Source organism: Oncorhynchus clarkii, chromosome 27 (genome assembly GCF_045791955.1).
Source record: "Oncorhynchus clarkii lewisi isolate Uvic-CL-2024 chromosome 27, UVic_Ocla_1.0, whole genome shotgun sequence".
NCBI classification, from domain to species: Eukaryota; Metazoa; Chordata; class Actinopteri; order Salmoniformes; family Salmonidae; genus Oncorhynchus; species Oncorhynchus clarkii.
Genome location: NC_092173.1, coordinates 51,361,520 through 51,380,494, shown reverse-complemented (window position 1 = coordinate 51,380,494; position 18,975 = coordinate 51,361,520). Strand labels below are relative to the sequence as shown.

Sequence of the window (18,975 nt, the reverse complement as noted above, 5' to 3'; positions counted from 1 at the left end):
TACACCATGGCTCTGCAGTACCCTGTACACCTGTACAACATGGCTCTGTAGTACCCTGTACAGCTGTACAACATGGCTCTTAAGTACCCTGTACAACATGGCTCTGTAGTACCCTGTACAACATGGCTCTGTAGTACCCTGTACAACATGGCTCTGCAGTACCCTATACATCTGGCCTATACACTTGTCCAACATGGCTCTGTAGTACCCTGTACACCTGGCCTATACACCTGTCCAACATGGATCTGTAGTACCCTGTACAACATGGCTCTGTAGTACACTGTACACCTGGCCTATACACCTGTACAACATGGCTTTCCAGTACCCTGAACACCTGGCCTATACACCTGTACAACATGGCTCTGTAGTTCCCTGTACACCTCTACAACATGGCTCTGTAGTACCCTGTACAACATGGCTCTGTAGTACCCTGTACAACATGGCTCTGTAGTACCCTGTACAACATGGCTCTGTAGTACCCTGTACAACATTGCTCTGTAGTACCCTGTACAACATGGCTCTGCAGTACCCTGTACACCTGGCCTATACACCTGTCCAACATGGCTCTGTAGTACCCTGTACAACTGGCCTATACACCTGTCCAACATGGCTCTGCAGTACCCTGTACAACATGGCTCTGTAGTACACTGTACACCTAGCCTATACACCTGTACAACATGGCTCGGCAGTACCCTATAAAACATGGCTCTGCAGTACCCTGTACAACTGTACAACAACATGGCTCTGCAGTACCCTGTACATCTGTTCAACATGGCTCTGCAGTACCCTGAACACCTGTACAACATGGCTCTGCAGTACCCTGTACAACATGGCTCTGTAGTACCCTGTACACCTGTACAACATGGCTCTGCAGTACCCTGTACACCTGGCCTATACACCTGTACATCATGGCTCTGCAGTACCCTGTACAACATGGCTCTGTAGTACCCTGTACAACATGGCTCTGTAGTACCCTTTCCAACATGGATCTGTAGTACCCTGTACAACATGGCTCTGCAGTACCCTGTACAACATGGCTCTGCAGTACCCTGTTTAAAATGGCTCTGCAGTACCCTGTACAACATGGCTCTGCAGTACCCTGTACACCATGGCTCTGCAGTACCCTGTACACCTGTACAACATGGCTCTGTAGTACCCTGTACAGCTGTACAACATGGCTCTTTAGTACCCTGTACAACATGGCTCTGTAGTACCCTGTACAACATGGCTCTGTAGTACCCTGTACAACATGGCTCTGCAGTACCCTATACATCTGGCCTATACACTTGTCCAACATGGCTCTGTAGTACCCTGTACACCTGGCCTATACACCTGTCCAACATGGATCTGTAGTACCCTGTACAACATGGCTCTGTAGTACACTGTACACCTGGCCTATACACCTGTACAATATGGCTCTGTAGTACCCTGAACACCTGGCCTATACACCTGTACAACATGGCTCTGTAGTACTCTGTGCACTATGGCTCTGCAGTACCCTGTACACCTGTACAACATGGCTCTGCAGTACCCTGTAAACCATGGTTCTGCAGTACCCTGTACACCATGGCTCTGCAGTAACCTGTACACCGTGGCTCTGCAGTAACCTGTACACCTGTTCAACATGGCTCTGTTGTACCCTGTACAACATGGCTCTGCAGTACCCTGTACAACACGGCTCTGCAGTACCCTGTACAACATGGCTCTGCAGTACCCTGTACAACATGGCTCTGCAGTACCCTGTAAACCATGGCTCTGCAGTACCCTGTACACCTGTACAACATGGCTCTGTAGTACCCTGAACACCTGTACTACATGGCTCTTTAGTACCCTGTACAACATGGCTCTGTAGTACCCTGTACAACATGGCTCTGTAGTACCCTGTACAACATGGCTCTGTAGTACCCTGTACACCTGTACAACATGGCTCTGCAGTACCCTGTACACCTGGCCTATACACCTGTACAACATGGCTATGTTGTACCCTGAACACCTGGCCTATACACCTGTCCAACATGGCTCTGCAGTACCCTGTACAACATGGCTCTGTAGTACACTGTACACCTGGCCTATACACCTGTACAACATGGCTCTGTTGTACCCTGAACACCTGGCCTATACACTTGTACAACATGGCTTTCCAGTACCCTGAACACCTGGCCTGTACCCTGTAAACCTGTACAACATGGCTCTGCAGTACCCTGTACACCTGGCCTATACACCTGTACAACATGGCTCTGTAGTACCCTGTAAACCTGTACAACATGGCTCTGTAGTACCCTGTACAACATGGCTCTGTAGTACCCTGTACAACATGGCTCTGTAGTACCCTGTATAACATGGCTCTGTAGTACCCTGTACAACATGGCTCTGTAGTACCCTGAACACCTGGCCTATACACCTGTACAACATGGCTCTGTAGTACCCTGTACACATGGCCTATACACCTGTACAACATGGCTCTGCAGTACCCTGTACACCATGGCTCTGTAGTAACCTGTACACCTGTACAACATGGCTCTTTAGTACCCTGTACAACATGGCTCGTTAGTACCCTGTACAACATGGCTCTGTAGTACCCTGTACAACATGGCTCTGTAGTACCCTGTACAACATGGCTCTGTAGTACCCTGTACACCTGTACAACATGGCTCTGCAGTACCCTGTACACCTGGCCTATACACCTGTCCAACATGGCTCTGTAGTACCCTGTACACCTGGCCTATACACCTGTCCAACATGGCTCTGCAGTACCCTGTACAACATGGTTATGTAGTACACTGTACACCTGGCCTATACACCTGTACAACATGGCCTATACACCTGGCCAGTACCCTGGCATATACACCTGTCCAACATGGCTCTGCAGTACCCTGTACAACATGGCTCTGTAGTACACTGTACACCTGGCCTATACACCTGTACAACATGGCTCTGTTTTACCCTGAACACCTGGCCTATACACTTGTACAACATAGCTTTCCAGTACCCTGAACACCTGGCCTGTACCCTGTAAACCTGTACAACATGGCTCCGCAGTACCCTGTACACCTGGCCTATACACCTGTACAACATGGCTCTGTAGTACCCTGTACAACATGGCTCTGTAGTACCCTGTACAACATGGCTCTGTAGTACCCTGTATAACGGGGCTCTGTAGTACCCTGTTCAACATGGCTCTGTAGTACCCTGAACACCTGGCCTATACACTTGTACAACATGGCTTTCCAGTACCCTGAACACCTGGCCTGTACCCTGTAAACCTGTACAACATGGCTCTGCAGTACCCTGTACACCTGGCCTATACACCTGTACAACATGGCTCTGTAGTACCCTGTACAACATGGCTCTGTAGTACCCTGTACAACATGGCTCTGTAGTACACTGTATAACATGGCTCTGTAGTACCCTGTACAACATGGCTCTGTAGTACCCTGAACACCTGGCCTATACACCTGTACAACATGGCTCTGTAGTACCCTGTACACATGGCCTATACACCTGTACAACATGGCTCTGCAGTACACTGTACACCATGGCTCTGCAGTACCCTGTACACCTGTACAACATGGCTCTGTAGTACCCTGTACACCTGGCCTATACACCTGTCCAACATGGCTCTGTAGTACCCTGTACACCTGGCCTATACACTTGTACAACATAGCTTTCCAGTACCCTGAACACCTGGCCTGTACCCTGTAAACCTGTACAACATGGCTCTGCATTACCCTGTACACCTGGCCTATACACCTGTACAACATGGCTCTGTAGTACCCTGTACAACATGGCTCTGTAGTACACTGTACACCTGGCCTATACACCTGTACAACATGGCTCTGTTTTACCCTGAACACCTGGCCTATACACTTGTACAACATAGCTTTCCAGTACCCTGAACACCTGGCCTGTACCCTGTAAACCTGTACAACATGGCTCTGCATTACCCTGTACACCTGGCCTATACACCTGTACAACATGGCTCTGTAGTACCCTGTACAACATGGCTCTGTAGTACCCTGTACAACATGGCTCTGTAGTACCCTGTATAACATGGCTCTGTAGTACCCTGTACAACATGGCTCTGTAGTACCCTGAACACCTGGCCTATACACCTGTACAACATGGCTCTGTAGTACCCTGTACACATGGCCTATACACCTGTACACCATGGCTCTGTAGTACCCTGTAAACCTGTACAACATGGCTCTGCAGTACCCTGTACACCTGTACAACATGGCTCTGTAGTACACTTTACAAAATGGCTCTGTAGTATCTTGTACACCTGGCCTATACACCTGTACAACATGAATCTGTAGTACCCTGTACACCTGGCCTATACACCTGTACAACATGGATCTGTAGTAACCTGTACACCCGGCCTAAACACCTGTACAACATTGCTCTGTAGTACCCTGTAAACCTGTACAACATGGCTCTGCAGTACCCTGTACACCTGTCCTATACACCTGTACAACATGGCTCTGTAGTACCCTGAACACCTTGCCTATATACCTGTACAACATGGCTCTGTAGTACCCTGAACACCTGGCCTATACACAAGTACAACATGGCAATGTTGTACCCTGTACACCTGGTCTATACACCTTTACAACATGGCTCTTTAGTACCCTGCACACCTGTACAACATGGCTCTGTAGTACACTTTACAACATGGCTCTGTAGTACCCTGTACACCGTACAACAATGCTCTGTAGTACCCTGTACACATGGCCTATATACCTGTTCAACATGGCTCTGTAGTACCCTGTACAGCTGGCCTATAGACCTGTTCAACATGGCTCTGTAGTACCCTGTACACCATGGCTCTGTAGTACCCTGTACAACATGGCTCTCTAGTACCCTGTATAACATGGATCTGTAGTACCCTGTATAACATGGCTAAAGTACCCTGTATAACATGGCTCTGTAGTACCCTGTACAACATGGCTCTGTAGTACCCTGTACACCTGTACAACATGGCTCTGCAGTACCCTGTACACCTGGCCTATACACCTGTACAACATGGCTCTGTAGTACCCTGTACAACATGGCTCTATAGTACCCTGTACAACATGGCTCTATAGTACCCTGTACAACATGGCTCTGTAGTACCCTGTACACATGGCCTATACACCTGTACACCATGGCTCTGTAGTACCCTGTAAACCTGTACAACATGGCTCTGCAGTACCCTGTACACCTGTACAACATGGCTCTGTAGTACACTTTACAAAATGGCTCTGTAGTATCTTGCACACCTGGCCTATACACCTGTACAACATGAATCTGTAGTAACCTGTACACCTGGCCTATACACCTGTACAACATGGATCTGTAGTAACCTGTACACCCGGCCTAAACACCTGTACAACATTGCTCTGTAGTACCCTGTAAACCTGTACAACATGGCTCTGCAGTACCCTGTACACCTGTCCTATACACCTGTACAACATGGCTCTGTAGTACCCTGAACACCTTGCCTATATACCTGTACAACATGGCTCTGTAGTACCCTGAACACCTGGCCTATACACTTGTACAACATGGCAATGTTGTACCCTGTACACCTGGTCTATACACCTGTACAACATGGATCTGTAGTAACCTGTACACCCGGCCTAAACACCTGTACAACATTGCTCTGTAGTACCCTGTAAACCTGTACAACATGGCTCTGCAGTACCCTGTACACCTGTCCTATACACCTGTACAACATGGCTCTGTAGTACCCTGAACACCTTGCCTATATACCTGTACAACATGGCTCTGTAGTACCCTGAACACCTGGCCTATACACCTGTACAACATGGCAATGTTGTACCCTGTACACCTGGTCTATACACCTTTACAACATGGCTCTTTAGTACCCTGCACACCTGTACAACATGGCTCTGTAGTACACTTTACAACATGGCTCTGTAGTACCCTGTACACCTGTACAACAATGCTCTGTAGTACCCTGTACACATGGCCTATAGACCTGTTCAACATGGCTCTGTAGTACCCTGTACACCATGGCTCTGTAGTACCCTGTACAACATGGCTCTCTAGTACCCTGTACAACATGGATCTGTAGTACCCTGTATAACATGGCTAAAGTACCCTGTATAACATGGCTCTGTAGTACCCTGTACAACATGGCTCTGTAGTACCCTGTACACCTGTACAACATGGCTCTGCAGTACCCTGTACACCTGGCCTATACACCTGTACAACATGGCTCTGTAGTACCCTGTACAACATGGCTCTATAGTACCCTGTACAACATGGCTCTGTAGTACCCTGTACAACATGGCTCTGTAGTACCCTGTACAACATGGCTCTGTAGTACCCTGTACAACATGGCTCTGTAGTACCCTGTAAAACATGGCTCTGTAGTACCCTGTATAACATGGCTCTGTAGTACCCTGTACAACATGGCTCTGTAGTACCCTGTACAACATGGCTCTGTAGTACCCTGTACAACATGGCTCTGTAGTACCCTGTACAACATGGCTCTGTAGTACCCTGTATAACATGGCTCTGTAGTACCCTGTACAACATGGCTCTGTAGTACCCTGTACAACATGGCTCTAGTACCCTGTACAGCATGGCTCTGTAGTACCATGTACAACCTGTACAACATGGCTCTATAGTACCCTGTACACCTGTACAACATGGATCTGCAGTGCCCTGAACACCTGTACAACATGGCTCTGCTGTACCCTGAACACCTGTACAACATGGCACTGTAGTATCCTGTACACCTGGCCTATACACCTGTACAACATGGCTCTGTAGTACCCTGTAAACCTGGCCTATATACCTGTACAACATGGCTCTGTAGTACCCTGTACAACATGGCTCTGTAGTACCCTGAACACCTGGGCTATATACCTGTACAACATGGCTCTGTAGTACCCTGAACACATGGCCTATACACCTGTACAACATTGCTATGTAGTACCCTGTAAACCTGTACAACATGGCTCTGCAGTACCCTGTACACCTGTACAACATGGCTCTGTAGTACCCTGCACACCTGGCCTATACACCTGTACAACATGGCTCTGTAGTACCCTGTACACCTGACTTATACACCTGTACAACATGGCTCTGTAGTACCCTGTACACCTGGCCTAAACACCTGTACAACATGGCTCTGTAGTACCCTGTACACCTGGCCTAAACACCTGTACAACATGGCTCTGTAGTACCCTGTACACCTGCACAACATGGCTCTGCAGTACCCTGTACACCTGTCCTATACACCTGTACAACATGGCTCTGTAGTACCCTGAACACCTGGCCTATACACCTGTACACCATGGCTCTGTAGTACCCTGTACACCTGGCCTATACACCTGTACAACATGGCTCTGTAGTACCCTGCACACCTGTACAACATGGCTCTGTAGTACCCTGTACACCTGGACTATACACCTGTACAACATGGCTCTGTAGTACCCTGCACACCTGTACAACATGGCTCTGTAGTACCCTGTACACCTGGCCTATACACCTGTACAACATGGCTCTGTAGTACCCTGCACACCTGTACAACATGGCTCTGCAGTACCCTGTACACCTGGCCTATACACCTGTCCAACATGGCTCTGCAGTACCCTGTACACCTGTACAACATGGCTCTGTAGTACCCTGTACACCTGTACAACATGGCTCTGCAGTACCCTGAACACCTGGCCTATACACATGTACAACATGGCTCTATAGTACCCTGTACACCTGTGCAACAATGCTCTGTAGTACCCTGTACACCTGTATAACATGGCTCTGTAGTACCCTGTACAACATGTCCCTGTAGTACCCTGTATAACATGGCTCTGTAGTACCCTGTACAACATGGCTCTGTAGTACCCTGTACAACATGGCTCTGTAGTACCCTGTACACCTGTACAACATGGCTCTGCTTTACCCTATACACCTGTACAACATGGCTCTGCAGTACCCTGAAGACCTGGCCTATACACCTGTTCACCTTGGTCAAGGCTGCTCTACTCACCGGCTTGTTAGTGAAGGGTGTTGACTCAGTGGGTACCATGTCGTAATATGGAGGCTGCAGAGGAAGCTTCTTGTCCAGGGTAAGCACCTACACAGGAAACACCACAGCTCAGAGTGGAGTAATGTGAAAATGGAGACCCCATAGAAATATTATCAGTAGAACAGACCTAGTCACTCAGACCACAGTGATTTCACTTCTTATTCACTTCTTATATGTATACAATATATGACAATTACCACAGGATGGATGGAGGGTCATAAATCAAATGTCAATCATTAATAAAGCCCTTCTTACATCAGCAGATGTCAAAGTACTATACCGAAGCCCAGCCTAAAACCCCAAACAGCAAGCAATGCAGATGTAGAAGCACGTTGGCTAGGAAAAACTCCCTAGAAAGACAGAAACCTAGGAAGAAACCTAGATAGGAAGCAGGGTCCAAGGGGTGGCCAGTCCTCTGGCTGTGCCGGGTGGAGATTAAGAGTACATGGCCATTAAGGCCAGATCGTACTTCAAGGTGTTCAAACGTTCATAGATGACCAGCAGGGTTGTACAGGGTGCAACAGGTCAGTATCTCAGGAGTAAATATCAGGTGACTTTTCATAGCCGATCATTCAGAGTGTCTCTACCGCTCCTGCTGTCTCTAGAGAGTTGAAAACAGCAGGTCTTTAAAACACAGGCTTCCAGGGAAGGCAATTTTAGGGCTTCACCATGTTTTATCGAAATGTACAGCTGTGTGTCGTCCACATAGCAGAGAAGGTTGACATTGTGTTTCTGAATGACATCAGCAAGATGTAGAATATATAGTGAAAACAGTAGTGGTCCTAAAATGGAACCTTGAGGAACGTAAATCAAATCAAAGTTTATTTGTCAGGTGTGCCGACCTTACAGTGAAATGCTTACTTACAGGCTCTAACCAATAGTGCAAAAAAGGTATTAGGTGAACAATCGGTAGGTAAAGAAATAAAACAACAGTAAAAAGACAGGCTATATACAGTAGCGAGGCTATAAAAGTAGCAAGGCTATAAACAGACACCGGTTAGTCAGGCTGATTGAGGTAGTATGTACATGTAGATATGGTTAAAGTGACTATGCATATATGATGAACAGAGAGTAGCAGTAGCGTAAAAGAGGGGTTGGCGGGTGGTGGGACACAATGCAGATAGCCTGGTTAGTCAGGCTGATTGAGGTAGTATGTACATGTAGATATGGTTAAAGTGACTATGCATATATGATGAACAGAGAGTAGCAGTAGCGTAAAAGAGGGGTTGGCGGGTGGTGGGACACAATGCAGATAGCCCGGTTAGTCAGGCTGATTGAGGTAGTATGTACATGTAGATATGGTTAAAGTGACTATGCATATATGATGAACAGAGAGTAGCAGTAGCGTAAAAGAGGGGTTGGCGGGTGGTGGGACACAATGCAGATAGCCCGGTTAGTCAGGCTGATTGAGGTAGTATGTACATGTAGATATGGTTAAAGTGACTATGCATATATGATGAACAGAGAGTAGCAGTAGCGTAAAAGAGGGGTTGGCGGGTGGTGGGACACAATGCAGATAGCCTGGTTAGTCAGGCTGATTGAGGTAGTATGTACATGTAGATATGGTTAAAGTGACTATGCATATATGATGAACAGAGAGTAGCAGTAGCGTAAAAGAGGGGTTGGCGGGTGGTGGGACACAATGCAGATAGCCCGGTTAGTCAGGCTGATTGAGGTAGTATGTACATGTAGATATGGTTAAAGTGACTATGCATATATGATGAACAGAGAGTAGCAGTAGCGTAAAAGAGGGGTTGGCGGGTGGTGGGACACAATGCAGATAGCCTGGTTAGTCAGGCTGATTGAGGTAGTATGTACATGTAGATATGGTTAAAGTGACTATGCATATATGATGAACAGAGAGTAGCAGTAGCGTAAAAGAGGGGTTGGCGGGTGGTGGGACACAATGCAGATAGCCTGGTTAGTCAGGCTGATTGAGGTAGTATGTACATGTAGATATGGTTAAAGTGACTATGCATATATGATGAACAGAGAGTAGCAGTAGCGTAAAAGAGGGGTTGGCGGGTGGTGGGACACAATGCAGATAGCCCGGTTAGTCAGGCTGATTGAGGTAGTATGTACATGTAGATATGGTTAAAGTGACTATGAATATATGATGAACAGAGAGTAGCAGTAGCGTAAAAGAGGGGTTGGCGGGTGGTGGGACACAACGCAGATACGTATTGATTTATACCTTTAACAAACCATCCACAGAGACAAACTAATATATCTTTCCGACAGATAAAATCTAAACCAGGCAATAACTTTTTCATGTGGACCAATTAGGTTGTTCAATCTCTCCAAAATAATGTTGTGATCGATGGTGTCAAAAGCAGCACTATGGTCTAGTACAGGGGTGGGCAACTCCTGATTGGTGTCACACTTTTTTCCATCCCTAGCAAACACAGCTGATTAATAAACTAATTGCATTCTAAACTGAAGATCATGATTAGGTGATTATTGGAGTCAGGTGTGTTAGCTGGGGCAAAGCTGTGTCACCAATCAGGCCCTCGAGGACTGGAGTTGCCCAACCCTGGTCTAGGAGCACAGGGACAGATGCAGAGCCTTGGTCTGACACCATTAAAATATAATTTACAACCTTCACAAGTGCCGTCTCAGTGCTATGATCGGGTCTAAAACCAGACTGAAGCATTCCGTATACATTGTTTGTCTTCAGGAAGGCAGTGAGTTGCTATGCAGCAGCTTTTTCAAAAAATGTTTGAGAGTAATGGAAGATTCGATATAGGCCGATAGTTTTTTATATTTTCTGTGTCAAGGTTTGGCTTTTTCAAGAGAGGCTTTATTACTGCCACTTTTAGTGAGTTTGGTACACATCCGGTGGATAGAGAGCCGTTTATTATGTTCAACATAGGAGGGCCAAGCACAGGAAGCAGCTCTTTCAGTAGTTTAGTTAAGAGAGGGTCCAGATTGTCTAGCCCAGCTCATTTGTAGGGATCCAGATTTTCCAGCTCTTTCAGAACATCAGATGTCTGGATTTGGGTGAAGGAGAAATGGAGGAGGCTTGGGCAAGTTGCTGTGGGGGGTGCAAGGCTGTTGACCGGGGTAGGGGTAAACAGGTGGAAAGCATTGCCAGCCATTAAGAAAAATGCTTATTAAAATGATCGATTATCGTAGATTTATCAGTGGTGACAGTGTTTCCTAGCCTCGGTGCAGTGGGCAGCTGGGAGGAGGTGTTCTTATTCTCAGTGGACTTCACAGTGTCCCGAAACTAATTGCAATTAGGGCTACAGGATGCAAATGTATTTCCTACCTGACTATGTATATTGGTTACTGACTACCCTGAAAAGTTGCGTATCATGGGGGCTATTCGATGTTAATGCAGAACAACACAGGATGTTAATGTGATGGTCAAGGGCAGTCAAGTCTGGGGTGAACCAAGGGCAAAATTGGTTCTTAGTTCTCCATTTTTTGAATGGGGCATGCTTGTTTAAGATGGCGAGTAAAACACTTTTAAAGAGCAACCAGGCATCCTCTAGTGATGGGATGAGATCGAAATCCTTCCAGGATACCCGGGCCAGGTCGATTAGAGAGGCCTGCTCGCTGAAGTGTTTTTGGGAGCATTTGACAGTGATGAGGGGTGGTCGACGCAGGCAATGAGGCAGTGATTGCTGAGGTCCTGGTTGAAGACAGCAAAGGTGTATCTGGCTTCCTGGTAAGGCAAGGGCTGATTTCAAGGTTTTACTGCTAACCCTACAAAGCACTACATGGCCTTCTCCTACCTATCTTTCCGATTTGGTCCTGCCATACATACCTACACGTAAGCTACGGTCACAAGACGCAGGCCTCGTTGCGGTCCCTAGAATTTCTAAGCAAACAGCTGGAGGCAGGGCCTTCTCCTATAGAGCTCCATTTTTATGGCCTACCCATGTGAGAGACTCAGACTCGGTCTCAACCTTTATATCTTTAAGTCTTTATTGAAGACTCTCCCAGTAGGTCCTATGATTGAGTGTAGTCTGGCCCAGGAGTGTGAAGATGAACGGAAAGGCTCTGGAGCAACGAACCGCTCTTGCTGTCTCTGCCTGGCCGGTTCCCCTCTCTCCACTGAGATTCTCTGCCTCTAACCCTATTACAGGGGCTGAGTCACTGGCTTACTGGTGCTCTTCCATGCCGTCCCTAGGAGGGGTGCGTCACTTGAGTGGGTTGAGTCACTGACGTGATCTTCCTGTCCAGGTTGGCGCCCCCCCCCCCTCCTTGGGTTGTGCCACGGGGGAGATCTTTGTGGGCTATACTCGGCCTTGTCTCAGGATGGTAAGTTGGTGGTTGAAGATATCCCTCTAGCGTGTGGGGGCTGTGCTTTGGCAAAGTGGGTGGGGTTATATCCTGCCTGTTTGGCCCTGTCCGGGGATATCGTCAAATGGGGCCACAGTGTCTCCCGACCCCTCGTCTCAGCCTCCAGTATTTATGCTGCACTAGTTTGTGTCGGGGGGCTAGGGTCAGTCTGTTATATCTGGAGTATTTCTCCTGTCTTATCCGGTGTCCTGTGTGAATTTAAGTATGCTCTCTCTAATTCTTTATTTCTCTCTCAGAGGACCTGAGCCATAAGAACATGCCTCAGGACTATCTGGCATGATGACTCCTTGCTGTCCCCAGTCCACGCTGCTGCTCCAGTATAAACTGTTCTGCATGCGGCTATGGAACCCTGAGACAGCAGGAGGGGTAGACATACGCTGAATGATCGGCTATGAAAAGCCAACTGACATTTACTCCTGAGGCGCTGACATGTTGCACGCTCTACAACCACTGTGATTATTATTATTTGACCCTGCTGGTCATCTATGAACATTTGAACATCTTGGCCATGCTCTGTTATAATCTCCACCCGGACAGTCAGAAGAGGACTGGCCACCCCTCAGAGCCTGGTTCCTCTCTAGGTTTCTTCATAGGTTCTGGCCTTTCTAACCGTGCTTCTACACCTGCATTGCTTGCTGTTTGGGGTTCTAGGCTGAGTTTCTGTATAGCACTTTGTGACATCAGCTGAAGTAAGAGGGCTTGATAAATACATTTGATTGATTGGATTGATGACCAGCAGGGTATGTCTAGAGGCTTTAAGAACTGATCGTCTAGTGCTTTCGGAACAGAGAGTAAAAGGAGCAGATTTATGGGCATGGAAGAATAGATTCAAAGCATAATGTACAGACAAGGGTATGGTAGGATATGAGTACAGTGGAGGTGAACCTAGGCATTGAGTGACAATGAGAGGTTTTATCTCTAGAGGCACCAGTTTAGCCAGGTGGGGTCACCGCATGTGGGGGGATGGAACAAAAGGGCCATGTAAGGCTTGTTGGGTAGGGCTAGGGGCTCTACAGTGAAATAAGACAATCACTAACCAAAACAGCAATAGACAAGGCATATTGACATTAGACAGGGGCATGTGTAGCCGAGTGATCATAGAGTCCAAAGAGTAGCAATAGATGAGTCAGTGAGGCGATTCAGCAGTTACTACTACGCTAGGCGAGCAGAAGACACTGAGATTCAGACAGCTAGCGGGCCGGAACTAGCAGATTGGCCTCCGGCGACGTCGCAACGCAAGAGCCACCTCGGACGATTACGTCGACAGACCAGTTGTGATGGATCGGTGGGGCTCCGTGTCGGCAATAAACGGTCCAGGCCAATTTGCAAAAGAGGTATTGAAGCCCAAGAATTGGCTGGTGGACCTCTTCGGCTAGCCTGGAGGCTAGCTCAAGGCTAACTGGTGCTTGCTTCGTGAAAAGACGTTAGCCAGGAGTAGCCACTTGATATCAGCTAGCTAGCTGTGATGATCCGGTGTAATGGTTCAGCGCTTGCGGTAGGAATCCGGAGATGTGGTAGAGAAAAATCTGTCCGATATGCTTTGGGTTGATATCGCGCTGTGCAGACTGGCAGGTATTGACCGAGCTGAGTCTGGCTGGTGACCGAGTTAACAGTGAAGACCGCTAGCAGTGGCTAACTGACTACTAGCTGCTAGTTAGCTGGCTAGCTTCTGATGGGGGTTCCGGTTCTAAAGTATAAAAATAGCAGATCCATACCACATTGGGTGAGGCGGGTTGCAGGAGAGTATATTCAGTCTGTAGATGGAAAGTGAGATTAAAATATATACAAAATATGTACGAATAAAAACAAGGGTAAAAAAAATATGTACACGGGACAGGACAAGACAAAACTCACGTCCGACAGCTACGTCATCTTGGAAGACTTAAAGACAGGAGGCAAACCAACTAGAGGTGTTAAACCTTCATCTATCAAGACCAAAGGAGCACTGGGCCAGCCACTCTTAAACAGCACCTGGGCCTTCAGAGGTGAAACACCTTCCCACTAACGAGATGACAACCAGTACAGGTGTAACACATACTGACTAACGATGTGACAACCAGTACAGGAGTAAAACATACTGACTAACGAGGTGACAACCAGTACAGGAGTAAAACATACTGACTAACGAGGTGACAACATCGGCCCTACGCTCTAATGAGTTATAAACCTCAGCCTGTAACAATAAGGTTACTGTCAACATCTTGTTGTGAAAGATGTTTGTTTGTGTGTTTGTTTGTGTGTTTGTTTGTGTGTTTGTTTGTGTTGCGCACCGCTGTATACATACAATATATAAATACAGTGCCTTGCGAAAGTATTCGGCCCCCTTGAACTTTGCGACCTTTTGCCACATTTCAGGCTTCAAACATATAAAACTGTATTTTTTTGTGAAGAATCAACAACAAGTGGGACACAATCATGAAGTGGAACGACATTTATTGGATATTTCAAACTTTTTTAACAAATCAAAAACTGAAAAATTGGGCGTGCAAAATTATTCAGCCCCTTTACTTTCAGTGCAGCAAACTCTCTCCAGAAGTTCAGTGAGGATCTCTGAATGATCCAATGTTGACCTAAATGACTAATGATGATAAATACAATCCACCTGTGTGTATTCAAGTCTCCGTATAAATGCACCTGCACTGTGATAGTCTCAGAGGTCCGTTAAAAGCGCAGAGAGCATCATGAAGAACAAGGAACACACCAGGCAGGTCCGAGATACTGTTGTGAAGAAGTTTAAAGCCTGATTTGGATACAAAAATATTTCCCAAGCTTTAAACATCCCAAGGTACACTTTGCAAGCGATAATATTGAAATGGAAGGAGTATCAGACCACTGCAAATCTATCAAGACCTGGCCGTCCCTCTAAACTTTCAGCTCATACAAGGAGAAGACTGATCAGAGATGCAGCCAAGAGGCCCATGATCACTCTGGATGAACTGCAGAGATCTACAGCTGAGGTGGGAGACTCTGTCCATAGGACAACAATCAGTCGTATATTGCACAAATCTGGCCTTTATGGAAGAGTGGCAAGAAGAAAGCCATTTCTTAAAGATATCCATAAAAAGTGTAGTTTAAAGTTTGCCACAAGCCACCTGGGAGACACACCAAACATGTGGAAGAAGGTGCTCTGGTCAGATGAAACCAAAATTGAACTTTTTGGCAACAATGCAAAACGTTATGTTTGGCGTAAAAGCAACACAGCTGAACACACCATCCCCACTGTCAAACATGGTGGTGGCAGCATCATGGTTTGGGCCTGCTTTTCTTCAGCAGGGACAGGGAAGATGGTTAAAATTGATGGGAAGATGGATGGAGCCAAATACAGGACCATTCTGGAAGAAAACCTGATGGAGTCTGCAAAAGACCTGAGACTGGGACGGAGATTTGTCTTCCAACAAGACAATGATCCAAAACATAAAGCAAAATCTACAATGGAATGGTTCAAAAATAAACATATCCAGGTGTTAGAATGGCCAAGTCAAAGTCCAGACCTAAATCCAATCGAGAATCTGTGGAAAGAACTGAAAACTGCTGTTCACAAATGCTCTCCATCCAACCTCACTGAGCTCGAGCTGTTTTGCAAGGAGGAATGGGAAAACATTTCAGTCTCTCGATGTGCAAAACTGATAGAGACATACCCAAAGCGACTTACAGCTGTAATCGCAGCAAAAGGTGGCGCTACAAAGTATTAACTTAAGGGGGCTGAATAATTTTGCACGCCCAATTTTTCAGTTTTTGATTTGTTAAAAAAGTTTGAAATATCCAATAAATGTTGTTCCTCTTCATGATTGTGTCCCACTTGTTGTTGATTCTTCACAAAAAAATACACTTTTATATCTTTATGTTTGAAACCTGAAATGTGGCAAAAGGTCGCAAAGTTCAAGGGGGCCGAATACTTCCGCAAGGCACTGTATATATATATGTATATCTATATGTATATATGTATACAGTATACAGTATACGATATTCCTCAGTAAATGTCTCTGAAAACGATCTGTATGTCCTTTTATAGCTTTCTAACGCGCCAATATTAAAGATTCCATGTGACTGGTGGAGGAAAAAGGGAAGTCAAGTTGAGAGAGAAGATAACAGCATCCTATCATATTTTGTTCCAGCGCTGGAGAGAGCAGAATGAGTTTGTTGATGTGTCAGGCTGGTGTTTAGCATGGAGAAGAGTTATAGCTAATGATTTGATGTGACTGAAATGAAATGTTTTGATGTGAGGTGCTCTTTTAGCAAAGACAGTTTCAAAATAGATTTTCAACAATAGTTTCAACAATAGTTCCTTGGCTATGTCATAATTCAGAGAAATATCTATTCAGGAAAAGAGCGATTAAGCTTTTGGATTAAGCTATCACTTCATGTCTAACATCAAACATCATTCACTTTTATGGCACTATTCAGCATTACTCTATACATCCATAGGTTGCACCTCCGTCACTTAGTCACTGTAATGAACGTTCTCAAGCCACCCTCTACTGGTGGAGCCATAGTGGTGCTCTAAAGATGTGATAAGCCCAGTCATTCTGGACAGAGGCTAATGACTGTTTATTCTAAATTACACTATAAAGCCTGAAAATACAATGGCATTGATAAAGTAGTCAAATAATTAGAAGGAAACAACTTTGCCAGCATTATCATGTTGTCAAATGTATTTTACACAGATGGGAATGTTGTCATTAGCTAGCAAATCGACAAACAAAAAAATGCTAGCAATGCTAACATTAGCTAACTAAAATCCAGTGTCTTCCCCTCAATCTTAGCTAGCTAGCTAACGCTATACTGCATCTAAAGTCATTCTGGCGACATCAAAATTATGACAAAATGTTTTCTTACTATGTCTTCTTTTGAATGGTATTGTGTTTCCAAGCCACTGTAATGCACTTCTGATCATCTTAATCAGCGCTCATTGACAATGCGTCCAAATCTAACGTTGAAAACAATACTGTGACTAAACATGCAACCAAAGAATAGATCTACTCACAACACAGGAAAACAACATACAAAGGAAATAGAGAGGGATGAGGAAAAGAGGGATTTACAGTACAGAGAGAATACAAGGGGACACCGTTTATTATATGATCCACACAATCAATGTTCCCTCAAAAAAATACCCTATTACCCTATAAAAAATACCCTATTCCCTATATAGAGCACTACTTTAGACCAGGACACATATGGCCTATAAAGGGAATAGACTCCCATTTGGGACACTGAGCGGGTAGTTTGAGGAGGATCTTACCTGGATGTCATCGGATGTCAAGTGGCCCTTCAAATCACTGCTCCTCTTTTTGGGCGGGGGAGGGGCCGGCTTGTGGGCGGGCGGGAGGTCGGTCCTGTTATCACAGAGGGGTGAGAAGAAGAACATTACACTCTGCACAGTGAGGGCTTTCCACCTCTACCATTCGAGCCCGCTCACACCACTCAACCTGTCTGGCTGCACTTGCCTTGGTCTCTCTCTCCCTCTTCCCTCTTCCCCCCATCGTTAGGACGGAGTTCTGACAGACATCAACCATCGTGTTCCGACCGACCGTGGGGCCAGCAGCAGCCATTTCCTGTTTGTCCACCTTTTCTGCCCTTTTGGATGACTGACTGATCTAATGAGACCAGACCGGACTGCGATTGGCTGATTGGACTCTGAGGTGAGGGGATGAGGGAAGGGAGGAGTGTGATGGTGCAGGGAGACTGACCATTATGAGTCAAGTCCTCAGGACGGACAGGCTGTGTAGTCCGCTAGTTTCTAGTATCTCACACTGAACACCGTAACATGGATATACTCTGGCTCAATCTGACCTCCTGATCTCTTCCTGGGACTGATACTGTATGTCTCTGTTGTTAACATAAAGTTAACCATTTTAGACTGCTGTTATTGTTGTTGTTTTTAATCAAAGTTCTTTGAGCGCTTTTTCAACTTTTCGCCAAAGGCAAACTACAGACAAGCCTTCCAGATCAAATCTAAGGCAAACTACAGACAAGCCTTCCAGATCAAATCTAAGACAAACTACAGACAAGCCTTCCAGATCAAATCTAAGGCAAACTACAGACAAGCCTTCCAGATCAAATCTAAGACAAACCACAGACAAGCCGTCCAGATCAAATCTAAGACAAACTACAGACAAGCCTTCCAGATCAAACAGGGTAGGACAATACAACCCCCGATGCTGCCCCAACAGGGAGGGACATTAAACTACCTTATGCTGCCCCAACAGGGAGGGACATTAAACTACCTGATGCTGCCCCAACAGGGTGGTACATTAATACCCTGATGCTGCCCCAACAGGGTGGGACATTAAACTACCTGAATGAACCAGAAGACAGAGAGCTGTGTACCTATACCTACACAAAGGTGATATCTGCACTGAATAAAAATATAAATCAAAATCAAATTTTATTTGTCACATACACATGGTTAGCAGATGTTAATGCGAGTGTAGCGAAATGCTTGTGCTTCTAGTTCCGACAATGCAGTAATAACAAGTAATCTAACTAACAATTCCAAAACTACTGTCTTGTACACAGTGTAAGGGGATAAAGAATATGTACATAAGGATATATGAATGAGTGATGGTACAGAGCAGCATAGGCAAGATACAGTAGATGGTATCGGGTACAGTATGTACAAA

The 18,975-nt window shown here is 45.9% G+C and overlaps 1 protein-coding gene across 3 annotated transcripts in view; it reads right to left on the bottom strand.

The window, feature by feature from the left end:
- LOC139385815 (nectin cell adhesion molecule 1b) overlaps positions 1 to 18,975 on the bottom strand; it is a 388,964-nt gene that overhangs the window by 63,675 nt on the left and 306,314 nt on the right. For 2 of the 3 annotated variants that reach the window (XM_071131059.1, XM_071131061.1), the window contains exons 7-8: positions 17,595 to 17,688; positions 8,003 to 8,089 (exon numbers count right to left, since the gene is read on the bottom strand). In XM_071131059.1, coding sequence (XP_070987160.1) covers positions 8,003 to 8,089; positions 17,595 to 17,688 — 181 coding nt within the window. The remainder of the gene's footprint in view (positions 1 to 8,002; positions 8,090 to 17,594; positions 17,689 to 18,975) is intronic. The other variant, XM_071131062.1, reaches the window with a different exon arrangement.